At 31.2% G+C, this 18,698-nt stretch overlaps 1 protein-coding gene across 2 annotated transcripts in view; it reads right to left on the minus strand.

The window, feature by feature from the left end:
* Positions 1-18,698, minus strand: part of LOC126891893 (arf-GAP domain and FG repeat-containing protein 1) — a 260,586-nt gene that overhangs the window by 133,996 nt on the left and 107,892 nt on the right. For both annotated transcript variants that reach the window (XM_050661234.1, XM_050661235.1), the window contains exon 2: positions 13,812-14,012. In XM_050661234.1, coding sequence (XP_050517191.1) covers positions 13,812-14,012 — 201 coding nt within the window. The remainder of the gene's footprint in view (positions 1-13,811; positions 14,013-18,698) is intronic.

Raw genomic sequence — 18,698 nt, forward strand, 5'->3', positions numbered from 1 at the left:
GGCGCATATTTTTCATTTCTTAATACATCATTAAGAACTATCCAATATAATAATACTAAACACGAACAATAACAGAAAATATTACTAACACCATTTCATCTAGGTGCAAAGCTGCAAGAAATGTTTAAAATGGTCTCCTTTACAGGTAACAGAAGAATTTTATATTCATCATTGGCGCGCGTACGGGTAAAGGTCTGAATTTTTTGAAGAAAAAAATAGTACGCCACTGAGATATGTCAAACTAAAAATCATTTTTGAATTCCTTGTTCAATTGACGACAAAAAATCTTTCTTGCTTTTTTTTCATATGCGGCGCCGTTTTTATGCAAAAAAAATTAAACAGCTTAACGTTTATAAAGTATTTGAAATAAGTTTCTATGCATATGGAAACTACCTCAAATACTTGGTAAGCGTTAAGATGTTTTATTTTTTTGTATAAAAACGGCGCCTCGTATGAAAAAAAGGAAAGAAAAATTTTTTGTCGTAAACTGAACGAGGAATTCAAAAATGATTTTTAGTTTGACATATCTCAGTGGCGTACTATTTCTTTCTTAAAAAAATTCAGACCATTGCTCGTACGCGCGCCAATGATGAATATAAAATCTTATTAGTAATATTGTCTGTTATTGTTCTAGTTTAGTATTATTATATTGGATAGTTCTTGATGATGTATTAAGAAATGAAAGATACGCGTCAAGATGTTTTATTTTTCTGCATAAAAACTGTGCATCATATGAAAAAAGGCAAGAAAGGTTTTTTATCATAAATTAGACGTGGAATTTAAAAATTATTTTTGATTCTAAATATCTCAGTGGCGTACTATTTTTTTCATTAAAAAAATTCAGACCATTGCCCGTAGGCGCGCCAATGATGAATACAAAATTCTAAATTGTATGTCAAAAAGTTTGTAATAACTACCTCCTAACACTCACCAAATTTCATTTTCATAGCTCAACTGGTCTTAGAGCAATAAATAAATTGGCAGTTTAAAATAAAAATTTCAACACCCTGTATCTCCGAAACTAAGCATTTGCGGACATATGTTTATAGAGCAAACTGGTATTAATTTTTCATGTAGAATTAGCCCTTAAAATTTTTCATACTTATTTACTAACACCCTGTATAAAAATACAAATATAATTCTGAATGACCAACTCGAGACCAACAGCTCCCCACTCCTCAACCTCTTCAGTTAAAGACTTTAAAAAGACAAACCCATAGTAATCTAAATCACTTGAGAAAGGCACTCTGCCGAAACAGCTGTAGTCACATAGTTATAATAAATTTTGTGGAAGTATAGAAAACATATATTTTCAGTGTTTTATTGTTAAATTAAAACTTTATTCGTGTTTATCTCAATATGTATAAAATGTGACATTCCTTGTTTCCCCCCTGTACTCTTCATTTGCTTGTGGATTTTAGATGTGCATATGACAGTGTAGACAAAACACATGATACAAAGTCATGATAGAATTTAATACCTATCTCAATACACTCAGCGAGATTGGTGAAAGTACCCCCTTAACAGTTGAGTGTAAGGTTAGAGTGCGGAATGGAATATTAAGAACTTTCTATAGTTCAGAGAAATAAGGAAAAAAAAATAGCCCGTTGGTGACACAACCCCCTCCAGGCCGAAACGAAATTTTTTGAGTAATATGGACATCTATAATAATAACCTATATATTTCCTGCAGCCGATTTTGATTATATACATAGTTATAAACAAATGAAGATCAAAAAACGCTAAATTTTCGCTTTTTTCGTCTATTACTAAGAAAATAGTCATTTTAAACAAAGGGCCTAGCCGGGTAAGATGGTGAAAAGTGCCCCCAGCTCGATTTAAATTCCATATAGGCCAATTTTAGCACATATAGAGGAACTCACTTTCTGAAATTTTTAGCCCCCTAGGTGGTCACGTGACCCCCCTAGAGCCTAATTAGGCTTTTTATGTTTTTATTTTTTATCTCAGGCGCATCAAGAGCTAGCCAAAAACTTTATTAAAAAAAGTTGTAAGTTCCAAAAAGATCTATAAGAAAAATTTTTTTTTTAAATTTTTTGGCGGGAAATTCGAATTTTTAGAACAATTTTAAACTTTTAAATGACTCTGAAAAAAAAACTAAGACAGTCGTTTTTACGAAAATTAATTATAATGTGTATTTTTGCACAATCTTTCACCCTGAATTTTTTCAGACTTTTAAAATTGGTGAAACGTACCTTTAAAAATAAAAAACCGCATTTTTTCAGTTTTTTTTTCGTATTTTGAAACAATTTTATACATATTTTTCAAAAAAGTTAACACTGTCACTAGAATAGGTAAAAAACTGAAAAATAATTGGGGTTTGCTTAATAATAATTTTTTGTAAAGCCATCCATTTTCAAAATACAGGGCGTTGAAGAAAACAAAATTTTACACATTTTTTACGATTTTGCTGAAACTACTGGCAACATTGTAATAAAACTTGGCGGGATTTAAGAACTGGTTATTGTGCATATTTTGACATACAATTAATGATTTGATATTCATCATTGGCTCGCATAGGGGTAATGGTCTGAACTTTTTAAAGAATAAAGATAGTACGCCACTGATATATTTCAAATTAACAATCGTTTTTTAATTTCTCGTTCAATTTGCGACAAAAAATGTATCTTCTTATTTTTTCATACGACGCGCCATTTTTATTCAAAAAATAAAAGATCTTAACCCTTACAAAGTATTCGAACTTCTAGTAGTTTCTACATCTACATACATAATAAACTCATACATCCATTATTAAAATTAATTCGAATACTTTGGAAGCGTTAAGATATTTTATTTTTTGCAGCAAAACAGCGCGTCGTATGAAAAAATGAGAAGATAGATTTTTTATTGCAAATTGAACGAGGAATTCAAAAATGATTGTTAATTTGAAATATGTCAGTGGCGTACTATCTTTTTTTCTTTGAAAAGTTCAGACCATTACCCCTATGCGCGCCAATGATGAATATTAAATCCTTAGTTGTATGTCAAAACATGCACAATAACTACCTCTTAAAACCCGCCAAGTTTTATTACAATGTTGCCAGTAGTTTCGGCAAAATCGTAAAAAATATGTAAAATTTTGTTTTCTTCAACGCCCTGTATCTTGAAAATGGATGGCGTTACAAAAATATTTTATGAAGCAAATCCCAATTATTTTTCAGTTTTTTACCTATTCTAGTGACGGTGTTAAATTTTTTGAAAAATATGTATAAAATTGTATCAAAAAAACGAAAAAAAAAACCGAAAAAATGCGGTTTTTTATTTTTAAAGGTACGTTTCACCAATTTTAAAAATCTGAAAAAATTTAGGGTGAAAGATTGTGCAAAAATACACATTATAATTAATTTTCGTAAAAACGAGTGTCTTAGTTTTTTTTTCAGATTTATTTAAAAGTTTAAAATTGTTCTAAAAATTCGAATTTCCCGCCAAAAAGATAAAAAAAAATTTTTCATATAGATCTTTTTGAAACTTACAACTTTTTTAAATAAAGTTTTTGGCTAGCTCTTAATGCGGCTGAGATAAAAAATAAAAACATAAAAAGCCTAATTAGGCTCTAGGGGGGTCACGTGACCACCTAGGGGGCTAAAAATTTCAGAAAGTGAGTTCCTCTATATGTGCTAAAAATTGGCCTATATGGAATTTAAATCGAGCTGGGGGCACTTTTCACCATCTTACCCGGCTAGGCCCTTTGAGAGTAAGAAACTCATAAACGGTATAAAAAACTTCAATATGGCGTTTGCTTAATATGTCTATCCTTATTGGTTGCTTAGAAAATTGCAAAATAAATCATAAATTTTGAGTTTTTATAAATATTTATAACTTATGTAAAAATTAACTTAGAACCTTCTTATTACACAGAATGCTGAGACTTATGGTGCTTAATTCATACCCTAAATTTCGAAGAAATTGGTCAAATAGTTTAAAAGTTATTTAATTTGTTTTTCCCAAATTTATTTTTTTTGCAACACTGTAAGTCAGAAAATGATGAAGCTACAGTAATACTTTGGATAGTTTATGGAAGAAGGAAATTTACAGTATTAATTTAATTTAAAAAAAATTACAAAAATAATTATAAATATTGCAAAAACATGTGAATTAAATAAATGGGGGGGGGGGGCTAACTTTGTCCCTAATTGTCCTAGGACAGTTGTTTTTCTTTCTAAATGTGTATAAAAATTCAGTCTTTCTAAATATGAAAAAATAATTTTTCTACAGGTAACGGTTAAAAAGTTATTCTAATTGTTTATAAGTAAGCAAAAAATCGACATGTTTTTTCAAAATAATTTTACACTGTTTAAAATTATTTTTTGTCATTTATTTTTAATAATGGTAACAGTACAAATGTTCTTCTTTCATAAACTGTCCGAAGTATGATTGTAGCCTCATAATTTTCTGACTTGTAGTGTTGCAAAAAAATGAATTTGGGATAAACAAATTAAATAACTTTTAAACTATTTGACCAATTGCTTTGAAATTTAAAATATAATTTAAGTACAAGAAGTATCAGCATTCCGTGTAATAAGAAGGTTCTAAGTTCAACTCAAAATTTATGATTTATTTTGCAATTTTCTAAGCAACCAATAAGGATGGATATATTCAGCGAACGCCATATTGAAGTTTTTTATACGATTTATAAGTTTCTTACACTCAAATTTGTTTAAAGTGCTTAACTTTTTGGTAATAGACGAAAAAAGCGAAAATTTAGCGTTGTTTGATCTACATTTGTTTATAACTATGTATATCATCAAAATCGGCTGCAGGAAACATATAGGTTAATAATATAGATGTCCATACTACTCAAAAAATTTGGTTTCGGCCTGGAGGGGGATGTGTCACGAGAAAAATCTTATTTCTCTGGACTACTAGATACAAAAAAAGTTCGACAGGGAGATAGCCTAGCGTGCCTTCTATTAACATTGCCCTACAGAAAGCTATTAGAGAATCTGGAATAACAACAAGAGGGACCATTATTAATAGGAGTGTACAAATACTAGTATATATGCAGATGACATTGATATCATAGCAAGAAGAAAGGCGGACAAAGGCGGACCTTTGGGGTCAAAAATAATGGGGCCACATGTTAATATTAATAAAAGTAAGTATATAAAGGTATCAAAAAATAAAGTAGCAGAATCTGAAAATCTAACGGTTGAAACATATACTTTCGAAGGATTCAGAGAGTTCGTATATCTAGGCTCACAAATCAACCAAAGTAATACAGTAACTGCAAAAATTAACAGACGTATATATCTATATTGGATCTGATCATCAACCACTTGTAGCAGATATTAAACTAAGGTTAAAACGAATTCAGCGACAAAAACCAAAAACCAATGTACTTAACTTTGACGATATAAACATAAAACATAACATTAAAAAAGAAATTAACAATAGAATAAAAAACATCGGAGAACAACTAGAAGATCCAGAAGAAATATGGAGTGAATTTAAAAATCAAGTTAACGAAATCTCCACAAACAATGATTATAGAAAAAACTTAATCAAGAAAAATAAATGGATGACAGACGACATCTTGAAATTGATGGAACAACGACGACTGATCAAATCTAATGAAACAGAATATAGACACCTGCAGAGAAGAATAAAAAAGGAGATCAAATTAGCCAAAGAAAAATGGATGAGAGAAAGGTGCGACGAAATGGAGGATGTGATATCTAGACACGACTTGTTTAATGTGCACAAAAAACTAAAAGAAATAAGTAACATATTTAAAAAACGAGTTCCCTCTGTGCTCGTTGACAATAATAACAAAATTGTTATAAATGGGCACTAAATAAGAAAAGAATGGCAACTGTATATATCAGAGTTGTTTGAAGATGATAGGAATAATATTACCGAATTCTACCAAAACTGTACTGACGGCCCAGAAATTATGAAATGCGAAGTAGAACACGCTATAAATAGTGCTAAAATTAGAAAAGCTTGTGGTCCACATGATACACCAACTGAGTTGCTGAAACTAATAGAGGATGATAACATAAAAGTAGTAGTAGTAAGACTTTTTTAATTCAATATATAACACCGGAGTGATTCCCACAGATTGGCTCAAATCCATCTTTGTCGCAATGCCTAAAAAACACAATGCGAGAAAATGCTCAGAATATCGATTAATTAGCCTAATGAGCCACACTCTTAAGATTTTCCTAAGAATACTTCACAACAGAATTAGACGCAAATGCGAAGATACTTAATTTGGTTTTAGAAATGCTATGGGTACCAGGGAGGCACTTTTTGCGCTTAACATCCTATTACAAAAATGCCGTGATCAAAGAAAAGATGTATTTGCATGTTTCGTGGACTTCGAAAAAGCATTCGATAAAGTACAGCATGTAAAATTAATGCAAATACTGAAAAATATCGGAATAGATGACAAAGATATTCGTGTCATTAAAAATTTGTACTGGAATCAAACTGCTACGGTCAAAATTGGAGATAACTACACCGATGAAATCTCCATACAACGAGGCGTCAGACAAGGTTGCATTTTGTCACCAACATTGTTTAATGTTTACTCGGACCAGTTATTTAAAAAGGCACTTGAGAGACAGCCATATGGAATAAAAATCAACGGAGAACTACTTAATGTGATAAGATATGCAGACGATACAGTAATTCTGTCAGATAATATTGAAGGTCTCCAAATTTTGCTTGATCGTATTCACGAGGTAGGAGAGGAAATTGGCATTAAAATAAACTCAAACAAAACCAAATTTTTAGTGTTTAGTCGTGACCCACATCCCGATGCAAAGCTTCAATTAAACGGAGTCCAAGTTGAGAAAGTTCACAAAATGACATATCTGGGAACTGTGATAACTAGGGAGCGGATTTTATGCTAAATGCATATTGCATGCATATTTCGCATATTTGAGAACTTTACTAAATATTGCATATTTTTAAAGAAACATGCATATTTTGTGCCTATCTAAAAACATTTAAATCCAAAAAAAAATTTTAATTTTTTAATTCGACACAAAATATCTGTGGCTTGGTTCTAAAAGGGCCAATGTCAATATTTTACTTTTTTGTACAGCAATATTTAAAATTTAATATTGACCAAACAAAACGCAAAAAATTGACATTGGCCATTTTAACACCAAGCCACAGTATCTCATTTGGTGCTAAAATGGCCAATGTCAATTTATTCCGTTTTATTTTGTCAATATTAAATTTTAAATAAAGCTTTACAAAAAAGTAAAATATTGACATTGGCCCTTTTAGAACCAAGCCACAGATATTTCCCCGCACAGGCTGTCCTATCTATTAATTCGAGCACTACTTGAAGAGAGACGGCTTTATTCACTGCCTTTTCATTTTTTCTTAGAAAATACCCGATCTTTACACAAAGTACTGATAGTGCTTATAGTACGCCGTTATAAAATGATTGTAGGATGTTAAAATGATGAAGGATGGTTTACCGGAAAATACGAATTTTATTTACTTTTATTATATTTAGTACAATTTGTATCCCAATTCTATAATTCTGGTGATTCTTTTAAATCCCCTATTGTTAAGAGAATTTACACCTTTAACCATAGTTTTACGATTTTCTAACGGAAATTGAAATATTCATGCTTTAGATCAGATCCCGTCTTTAAACGGCTTTAACACTTTGGAGGACATAATATGCGAAATTTTTAATGGAAATTTTGCAATTGATTTTGGTGCAGAACTCTCGGCTTTAACAAGTTATTTTAAATACGCCCCAATTACTTCTGTTGATGTTGGAAGGAGTTTTTCTAGTTATAAAAATATTTTATCTGATCAAAGAAAATGTTTCCTCGTAAAAAATTTGGAAAAACACATTGTAGTGAATTATAATCGAAGATATAATAGTGATATTGTTGTTTTATTGTAAATAGGTAACTATTGGTATCAGTTTTTGTAAAAAATGTGAATAAATTGCATATATAAAAAATAATGATTTTATTTGAAAGATAATAAATAAGATTGTCGCCCCCCCCCCTTTAAAAGAACCCACTAGAATAGAATAGAACAGATAATTTGTGGTTCCTCGATATGCGCATTTTTTGAATTTTTGTGCATATCTTGCGCATGTTTCGTAATTTTTTACTGCATATATATGCGCATATTTCATCAAAATTGATCGCATATAAATCCGCTCCCTAGTGATAACGGACCAACTAGATCCAGACATAGAAATAAAACGTAGAATAGCAACGACTAAAACCACTTTTACGAAAATGAAGTCATTTCTTTGCAATAATCATCTCAGTTCAGAACTAAGACAAAGAATGGTCAAGTGCTATGTTTGGTCCGTACTTTTGTATAGTGCAGAAGTGTGGACGCTAAAAGTATCGATCATGAACAAAATTGAAGCATTGGAAATGTGGATTCATAGACGGATGCTGAAGATACCCTGTACAGCAAGAAAAACTAATGAAGAAGTACTAAGGAAGGTCAACAAAGATAGAGAACTGCTAAAGACTGTTAAACATCGAAAAATGTCTTATCTGGGACATATAGTGAGGGGAAGTAGATATAAAATATTACAACTGATCCTTAAAGGCAAAATAGAGGGCCGTAGAGGTGTAGGAAGAAAACAAGTTTCTTGGTTAAAAAACATTCGTGAATGGACTCAGATATCAAACGCAGGACAACTATTCCATATTGCAGAAGATCGAGAAGCCTTCGCAATGGTGATCGCCAACGTCGGATAATTCTGATATGGCACGTGAAGAAGAAGATATATCTCGCAAATAGAGCATACTACGGGTTAAAGAAATTTTACCATTAAGCATAGTCACAAAAAGAACAAAAATATTGATATACAGAACTCTAATCAAGCTTGTACTCGTTTACGTGTGAGAAACATGGACGATGACAAAAAGTGATGAAGAACGGTGAGGCTGTATTGAACGTAAAATTCTCAGACATATCGCACACCTAGTTCAATTGTGCCACAACTGCAAAAAATTCGAATTTTGTGTTAAGGCTGTAAAATATTGCCTATATAATGCCCCATCTTATGCAATACAGCCTGAACTAAAATATTGTTTTGGATAAGTATAAAGTAAGTTACTTCGGTATTTCACTGTAGGGTTTTTGGAGATTTTGAAAATTCAATATGACCATAACTGGGAGATGTGGCCACAATACAACCGATGTAATTATTCAATACGTTCAATACGGCCACAACTACAAAAATCAATTGATTTTTTCATTATATTGCCGCCGTATCTCCTAGGTATCGTTTTATAAATGACTTTTTTCACAATTTTAATAAATTGTAATAAGATCCAGCGAATAACTGTATAATTTGCTACTTAAATTGTAATTTTGAAGCCAGTCATCCTCAAAATAAATTACTTACAGGGCATAACGCGTTTGTTACAGAACGTTTTGCTCATTTCTCGAGAATATTGTGTTTTGCACTTGTGGCACTATTAAACTAGGTGTGCGATATCTATAAAGGAGTGCAGGAAAACGGATTATGACGCAGACGCTATAATTTTGAACTTTATCACATTTATAGTGAGCCTAGTATCGGTACATCTATCAAAATAAACAGGCTACAATGGCTAGGCCACTTGGAAAGAATGAATGAGGTGGAGCAGTCGAAACACATTTTTATAATGCCTTGATGCCCCGATGCCTGTAGAGAGATCTGGAGATTTCGAGAGAAAGAGCCTGAGTACATATTAACTCTTTCAGGGGTGACGGTACCCAAAATGTACCACAAAAAAAATCACTGAAATGAGCAGCGGTACCGGTATCATTTCGTACCGCATTTACATTGATTTTCTCTAATCCGTCCAAATAAGGTAAAATTTGCTGTAGCATTTCTGCTCTTGAAAGAGTTAAAGAGAATAATTTCGATTTTAGCATCAGTCTGAATTATAAATTCGAATTGTAAAGTCTGAAATATAACTTCGTATACGTACTAAGTAATAAATACGGGCCATTCCATTTCAAATCACTCAATTTTGGAGCAAAAAAAATTTTGCACCTCCGATTTGTCTGAAAATTGGTATATAGCTTCTGCGGGACGTAAAAATAAGATATTTAAGGTCAAAAAATCTTTTTTTCTCAAAATGTTATTTTATGCGATTTTACAGTGATTTGGTGTTTATTTATACAAATTTGCATTTTCTATCGTAAAGTATGAATGGAAAACATAATATTTTAATACAAGTGACTCAAAAATGTCATTATATGGCATTATAACAAGTTACTTTGATTCAAAACAAGCTTTTGATCAAATTTTATAGTGTAGAAAACGTTAAAATACCGTTTTTTTACATTTTTCTCCATTCCCAAAATACATCATAAGCGATTTGGCTGAAAATTTGCCCACAGATAGACAAAACATAGGACTTTAAGTGGTGAGAAGGATGTGAATTATATTACAATACCAAAAAAGTTACATGCAATATTATAGTCAAAAATATAGCCGTCTACTGTAAGTACAATTAACTCGAAAATATCGACCTCACGACAAAAATTGTTAAAAAGAAATTATAATAATTGTACATACGATTTATTTGGAACAATTTCAGTCCCTATCGTTTTTGTCGAAAAGTTAAAAATGGCGGAGATATTGAGCAAAACAGGTTCTCCTTTAAAATCAAGATGGCGGCTAACGTAACGGAGGAATTCATTCGTGATTTTAAATTTAGGCTACTATACTCCCCTAAAGATCAGAAAAATAAAATTTTGGGCAGCTCGGCATTCAAGGTCAAATGCTATCCCGACTGGACTAATATATACTTACTTTTGAGTCTGATATTACTGCATGTAACTTTTTTGGTATTGTAATATAATTCAAATCCTTCTAACCACTTAAAGTCCTATCTTTTGGCTATCTGTGGGCAAATTTTTAGCCAAATCGATGATGATGTATTTTGGGAATGGAGGAAAAGGTAAAAAACGGTATTTTAACGTTTTTTACACTATAAAATTTGATCAAAAACTTGTTTTGATTCAAAATAACTTGTTATAATGCCATATAATGACATTTTTGAGTCCTTTCTATTAAAATATTATGTTTTTCATTGATACTTTACGACAGAAAATGCAAATGTGTTTAAATAAACACCAAATCACTGTAAAATCGCATAAAATAACATTTTGAGAAAAAAAGAAGAAGAAGATTTTTTGACCTTAAATATCTTATTTTAACGTCCCGCAGAAGCTATATACCAATTTTCAGACAAATCGGAGATCCAAAATTTTTTGCCTGAGTGATTTGACATGGAATGTACCATACATATATAAATTAATTATGTTTCAGTAAGTGCAAATAAATGAAAATAGCCTTAGCCTAAATAAATTAAAATAAGTATGAAACGAAGACTAATAGTGGAGTCACTGAAGGTGGATATGAGCTATTACCTCCGATTTCGTTGAACCTCTATCGATTTGCATGAAAATTGTTGAGTGGTTAGAGGATATCTTAAGGAACAAAGGTGACCTGGTGCCAACTTGCGCTTTTACCCTAGGGGTGGATGCCACCCCTTCTTGGGGGTGAAAATTATTTTATTAAAAATAATCCCATAATTCGATAGACGGACAAATTTTAAGCAAAATTTGTTATATAAAATTATTAAAATAAATCAAAACTTTTTGAGTTATTAAAAATCAAAGATTTTAATTTTCCTTGAGAAAAATGTATGTTTTTAACCAATTTTTCATCAATAACTAAAAAAATGTAAGTTTTTACAAAAAGGTTATTATTATCAAAATTAAAGCTAATAAAAAGTTTTTTTCTTCGGCGAGTAAATAAGTATTCAAGCTGAAATAACGGGAAATTGATGCATTTTATAACATAAACTTATTAAGCATTTGTCAAAGTACTTAAAAATATCTATTAAATGAGCCCCCGAACATGTTGATAGCGTTAAAATTTATGCTCCAAAATTTTTCCAAAAAATCTTATTGTTTTTTTTTTTAATAACTCCGTTCGTGTTTCCGATATCAGGTTCATCTAAAAACTGTTCGAAAGTTAATTCCAAGTGCTATTTAAGGACGTTGAACCTCATCTTTTAAACCCCTTCCTTTTTTAAAAATAAAGGTTAAATGACCCCGGTTGCATGGTTCCCATAGCAAAATTTAAGATTTAAACGTTTCTATCTCGGTTATCTTTTACCCTATAGAAATAGTAAAACAGGTAAAATATTTGGCACAGAAGAAACTAATATTTGGTTATATATAATTTTTTACGTATATTGAGTATTTTTGGAGTTATTATCAAAAGAATATGAGAATTACAATAATTTTAAAAATTATGATTTTTTTAAATTATATCTTTTTTTTTAAATATGCATTCTAAACCGGTCAAAATTATCGAACATATTACTTTTGCTAATATAAAGAAGTTCTTGTAAGGATTACTATAAATTTTAATTTTTGTGGAAATGGCGTATGTTTTATTTTTCATTTTTTTCCTAAAAAATTCGAAACGGTTCTTTTAATTTTCATTATAACTTGCTTAATTTTGACGCTATTACCTTGTTCTGAAGCTCATTTGATAGATATTCCGAAGTACTTTGGCAAATGTATAGCAGGAATATTTTATACATTGCATCATTTTCCTGTTATTTAAGCTTGAATACTTAGATTTGAGTACTCGTCGAAAAAAATACACATTCAATTGTCAATAACTCACTTTGAACTAACATTAGTTTAGTTCTTTATGTGAGGAATGTATTCAATTTTTTATTATCTTTAATTTTAGTAATAACAACTTTTTTGTAAAAGCTTATAGTTTTTGATTTATACGTGAAAAACCGATTTAAAACATGCATTTTTTTACGAAAAAATAAAATCTTTGGTCTTTAATAACTCAAAAAGTGTTGATTTATTTTAATAACTTTATATAACAAATGTTTCTTATAATTTGTCCCTCTATCGACCCTTGGTATTATTTTTAATAAAATAATTTTCACCCCCGAGAAGGGGTGGCATCCACCCCTAGGGTAAAAGCGCAAGTTGGCATCATGTCACCTTTGTTCCTTGAGGTATCCTCTAATTACCCACCAATTTTCATGAAAATCGATGGAGGTTCAACGAATTCGGAGGTGAAAACCTTCAGTGACTGCACTATAAATAAAATAGGTGTAAAATCATTAAGGTGATACAGTAGCGATCAACAGGTAGCCAAAACGCGTTCCAAGATTGCGGCTGTAATTTTGAATATTTTTTCGAGATATTTGGCACACGTATTCGTAATATAATAAAGAATGGCGGTACAGAGCCCAATTTGAAAAACATATTAATATGTGGAAATTACCCAGTAATTAAATACAATATTAAAAAAACGAGCCTGTACCGCCATTAAGAAGAACAAAAAATACACTTTCTTCAAATAAACTTTTTTATCCGATGCCTAGATTTTGTGTCATTTTGGAACTACTAATGAAATAAAAAATTTAAGTAGTTCCAAAATGACACAAAATCTAGGCATCGGATAAAAAAGTTTATTTGAAGAAAGTGTATTTTTTTGTTCTCCTTAATGGCGGTACAGGCTCGTTTTTTTAATATTGTATTTAATTACAGAGTAATTTCCACATATTAATATATTTTTCAAATTGGGCTCTGTACCGCCATTCTTTATTATATTACGAATACGTGTGCCAAATATCTCGAAAAAATATTCAAAATTACAGCCGCAATCTTGGAACGCGTTTTCGCTACCTGTTGATCGCTACTGTTTCCTCTTAATAAAGTAGCAAATAAAATCACGTTGTAGTATTAAGACTGCCATGCTTATTGTTGGTCTAGCTAAACAGAAGAATTATGTATGCATTCGCTTACCTTCGCCTTTCATATTTTTCTACCATAAATTCCTTAATTGACGTTTCATCCCCTGGACTAACTATCGGCGTTCCTTCGTATAATCCTAACCATACCTGACGACAGTAATCGTTGCCTCTGTTTTTCAATAAGTCTATTTCTTCGTTGGTGAATGTTGCCATAGAAATAGATTTGACTCGGTGTGGAGGTGTGATGCCACGTCTGTAACAAAAAAAGCAAATTATGAGTTCCACTTTATCTATTCATCCTATACTACACATAGGGCAGTCAATGAGGGTATGTGGCTCCGAATTCCATCCTACTATATCGATTTACGTGATATTTTCACAGTAAGTAGGGAATAGCCCAAGAAACAAAGTCTACCCTATGCCGATGTGTGCTTTTGTCTTGGGGGCGGTTTCCACCCCTTATCGGGGGTGGAAAATTTTTTGCTTAAACAACTACGGAAGTTGCTAGAGAACCTAATACTAAACAAAAACTGTTCTATAATTTTTTTTTTCGAAAACTCAATACTTTTTGAGTTATTCCTGGTTGAAAATTGGCCATTTTCATTGAAACATACCACCTTTTCAACGGTTTTTTGCGAATACCTTAAAAACTATGCATCTAACTAAAAAAACTATATAAAACATTTTTGTAGCTTATAAAATAACAAAGAGATTCTTTCCTTTATGAATCTTCTAGTTATAACACAAAAAGAGATATGGTAAGAGAAAAAAACTTGTTTTCTTGGTACATGCTCAAATCAGTGTATTTAACTTGAAATAACAGAGAAACGGTCTATTTTAGGTGTATAATTCTACCAATGACTTTTGTTGTGCTTGAAAAGACATATAAATTAAGCAATATTAAATGTCGATTACATTCAAAGTATGCGAGATAAACTGTAAAAAATTTGATGACTAACGTATTTTAAGAAAAAAAAAAATGAGAAGTATATTTAACCCCTCATCCACAAGAATTTAAATGCATCGTTTTCCTTCTACAATGCATTTTACTATAGTATTTTTTTATGTTCAAAAAGTTGGGCGGGTTTAAAATAAATGGTTTTTGAAAAAAATAGGATCAAATTATTGAGCGCATTTTTAAATTTTCTTAAAAATCTTCTTATTTCTCCATGTAACTCGAAAATGATAAGATATGCCAAAAAAAGATGCCATACAAAAATGTAGGTTTCTTCTAGATAAACATTTTGATTTTATTTTTTATAAAAGTATCTCTTATAATTTTCAAGTTACATGAAAAAAAAATGAAGATTTTTAAGAAAATTTAAATATGCGCTCTATAAATTTGATCTTATTTTTTTCAAAAACCATTCATTTTAAACCCGCTCAACTTTTTGAACATAAAAATAACACTGTAGTAAAATGTATTGTAGAAGGAAAACGATGCATTTAAATTCTTGTGGATGAGGGGTTAAATATACTTCTCAATTTTTTTCTTAAAATTCGTTAGTCATCAATTTTTTGCAGCATATCTTGCTTAGTTTGAAGGTAATCGACATTTAATATCGCATATTTGAAAGGACTTTTTAAGCACAATAAAAGGTATTGGTAGCATTATAAACCTAAAATCGACCGTCTCTCTGTTATTTTAAGTTGAATACACTATTTGAGCATGCACCAAAAAAACAAACTCTTTTTACCTACCATATCTCTTTTTGTGTTATAACTAGAAGATTGAAGAAGGAACAAAACTTTTTGATTTTTTATGAGCTACAAAAATGTTTTATATAATTTTTTTTAGTTAGACGCATTGTTTTTAAGGTATTCGCAAAAAACCGTTCGAAAATATTTCAATGAAAATGGCCAATTTTCAACCACGAATAACTCAAAAAGTATTGAGTTTTCGAAAAAAATTATAGAACAGTTTTTGTTTAGAATTAGGTTCTCGAGCAACTTCCGTAGTTGTTTAAGCAAAAAATTTTCCACACCCGAGAAGGGGTGGGAACCGCCCCCAAGACAAAAGCACACATCGGCATAGGGTAGACTTTGAATAAGGAGATATTTTCAGGCTATTCCTAAAATTTCATTAAAATCCATGCAGTAGGATAGAATTCGGAGGTATAGTATTTTTACTACAAAAACGTTATTACGTAGGTCAAAATTTTTGACGTAAGAGAACTGTCAAAACATTAGAATGTGACTTTTCATTATTGCCATGTTTATAATAATCATGGCAATAATGAAAAGTCACATTCTAATGTTTTGACAGTTCTCTTACGTCAAAAATTTTGACCTACGTAATAACGTTTTTGTAGTAAAAATACTATAATAACCTGTTCTTGATCTCATTGACTGCCCTAACCGGAAATAATTTAAGTTGGATAAGCACTTACAATGGTAGGAAAGTACTCAATTGTCCGAGGAAAAACAAAAGATTAGTATGTACATTGAACCAAAGCAGATTATCCGCTTGATGGGGGTTGTTGACATGGAGTGGATATGACAGCAGTGTTTCAATGGTGGCATAACTTTTAAGCCGTCCCCCACGGGCGATAAATTCTGTCGATACTCCGATTGAGGGTATTTTTTAAGTTATTCGCTATGGGCTTCGCCACCTAGCGGATTCTAGTATCACTTCGGTTGGAAATTTAAAGAGAAAAGTATTGCCCATCCTCTGTGAGCTTCGCTGGTATCGCCACCTAGCGGTTTACTAATACAACTCCGGTTGGAAATTTAAAGAGAAAAGGAGAAAAGCAAATAATTGTTTCAACGTTATTATTTAATTTTTATTGTTATTTATTAAAGTAATTGGATTGTAATCGATAATTAATAACTAAGTACATAATTTATTATTCATTATGATTATTTTTAAGATTTTGCTTATCGTGTTAAAGTTATGTTGACAGCTAATATTAGAAAAAATTTATTCTGCAAAAAGTATAATAATTTAATATAATTATAGTATAATACTTAAAAATTAAATTATGCGTTTATTACACTTAAATAAATAATTAAGAGCGTAAACGTAAAATTTCGGGCCAACGCTTTTTAAATGCATTAATTTTTTCCGAATCCTGAGAAAATTAATAAGTATTTTTGAAAAATTTAAACGCAGAATGAAAGATTACATTATTACCGAGAGCCAAAAGTCCCCGACTTCTATAATATTTATTTTAATAAGTTACAGGGGTGAAAAAGACGAGAAAATTGAGAGTGATTTTTAATTCAAATATCCCTTTCAAAAAACCTCTGTAGAATACACAGTTATAGTATTTTTACTACAAAAGCGATATTAAGGAGGTCAAAATTTTTGACGTAAGAGAACTGTCAAAACATTAGAATGTGACTTTTCATTATTGCCATGGCAAACATGGCAATAATGAAAAGTCACATTCTAATGTTTTGACAGGTCTATTACGTCAAAAATTTTGACCTACGCAATATCGCTTTTGTAGTAAAAATACTATACTATTGTAACCAGTATTTTGACACTCTTTTTTAATATTTAATACAACTTTTGTGAACCATTTAATAAAAATTATATCCAACTCTTAATGCAGCAGAACGTCAAATTTCCAACAAAAGTTCACTGACTTGTCATTAAGGACGCTCGCGAACTTTTAATTATCCCCTCTATCTACGAGCTCACAGCAAAATATAAATGCCATTATGGTAGGCGGGCTCAATCGGGGATTTTGCGCGTTACTCGAGTGCGTCAGAAAATCGGGCAGACACGAATTGAGGACCAAAATGAAATTTTAAGTAAGAGTTTACTTTTATACCTGAAAAAATCGCACGAATTGAGGACCAAGAATTCTGATAATGAAATCATTATACTCAGGTATAAAATATTATTAAAAGTACGAATTCCAATAATCGTACATATTTATTGCCTATTTAAGCCCATTTATTGCCCATTTTCATGATTGTGCACTGTTTCTTTTCGGGAAATTGTATTATCTACACCTAGCGTAAACAATTTTGCGTTACATTTATTTACCGTACAGGTCCAAAACTTTTCACCACTTTTTTATCACAATACTTATAATCATCCAACACAAGTAACGAGTTTCCCTTTTCACTTAAGATCATTTTAATTTCACTCATTTTGACTACCTTTCAAGACAGCTCAAAATAAACTAAATCTAAAATAATATTTTATTATTAAATATTTCCTTACTCATTAAAATCTCGTTAAAGAATTGGACCCTCATTAACCCTAATTACCTACCTTAATCTACCTACCTACCTATCTCTCATACGGTCCGTAATTCGTTGCACTTATTTTGGCTGTTCAGGTAGCGGTCCTCAATTCGAGAACACCGAGAAAATCACATGTGGAGAAATCTTGTTCCCTGTGAATGTACCCTTACCATATATGGACTCTTAATAAAGAGGCGTGCGTTGGGGACAGTCCGTAAAATAATATCCTATCCCTAGAAAAACTCGAAAACGTCAGATTAAGACAAGGTAAGTTAAGTATGATCAAGAACAGTATATTATTTCAATCTTTACGATTTGAGCGGGGGGTAAGGAAATGGGTGTTCTAAAGTTTCACATAAAAGCGAATATTTTGCGAAGTGAACATCAGATCGAAAAACTGAAAAATGCGTGTTCAATATTTTCCAAAAATCTATCGAATGACACCAAACACGACCCCACAAGGAGAGGGTAGTGGGGGTTACTTTAAAATCTCAGATAGGAACCCCCCCCCCCATTTTTTATTGCAAATTTGGATTCCTTACGTAAAAATAAGTACTTAACTGTTATTCGAGACATTTTTTAAACTTATGGATAGATGGCGCTATAATCGGAAAAACCGATTTTTGGAAATGAAAACTGAATTAAAAACTGGAAAGTCGCTACTAAAATGGAAAACATAACTTAACTTTTTTGGTTTTTGGAACGTAATACGCTTTACTAACTGCAAATTTAGCACCCA

Source organism: Diabrotica virgifera, chromosome 9 (genome assembly GCF_917563875.1).
Source record: "Diabrotica virgifera virgifera chromosome 9, PGI_DIABVI_V3a".
NCBI lineage: Eukaryota > Metazoa > Arthropoda > Insecta > Coleoptera > Chrysomelidae > Diabrotica > Diabrotica virgifera.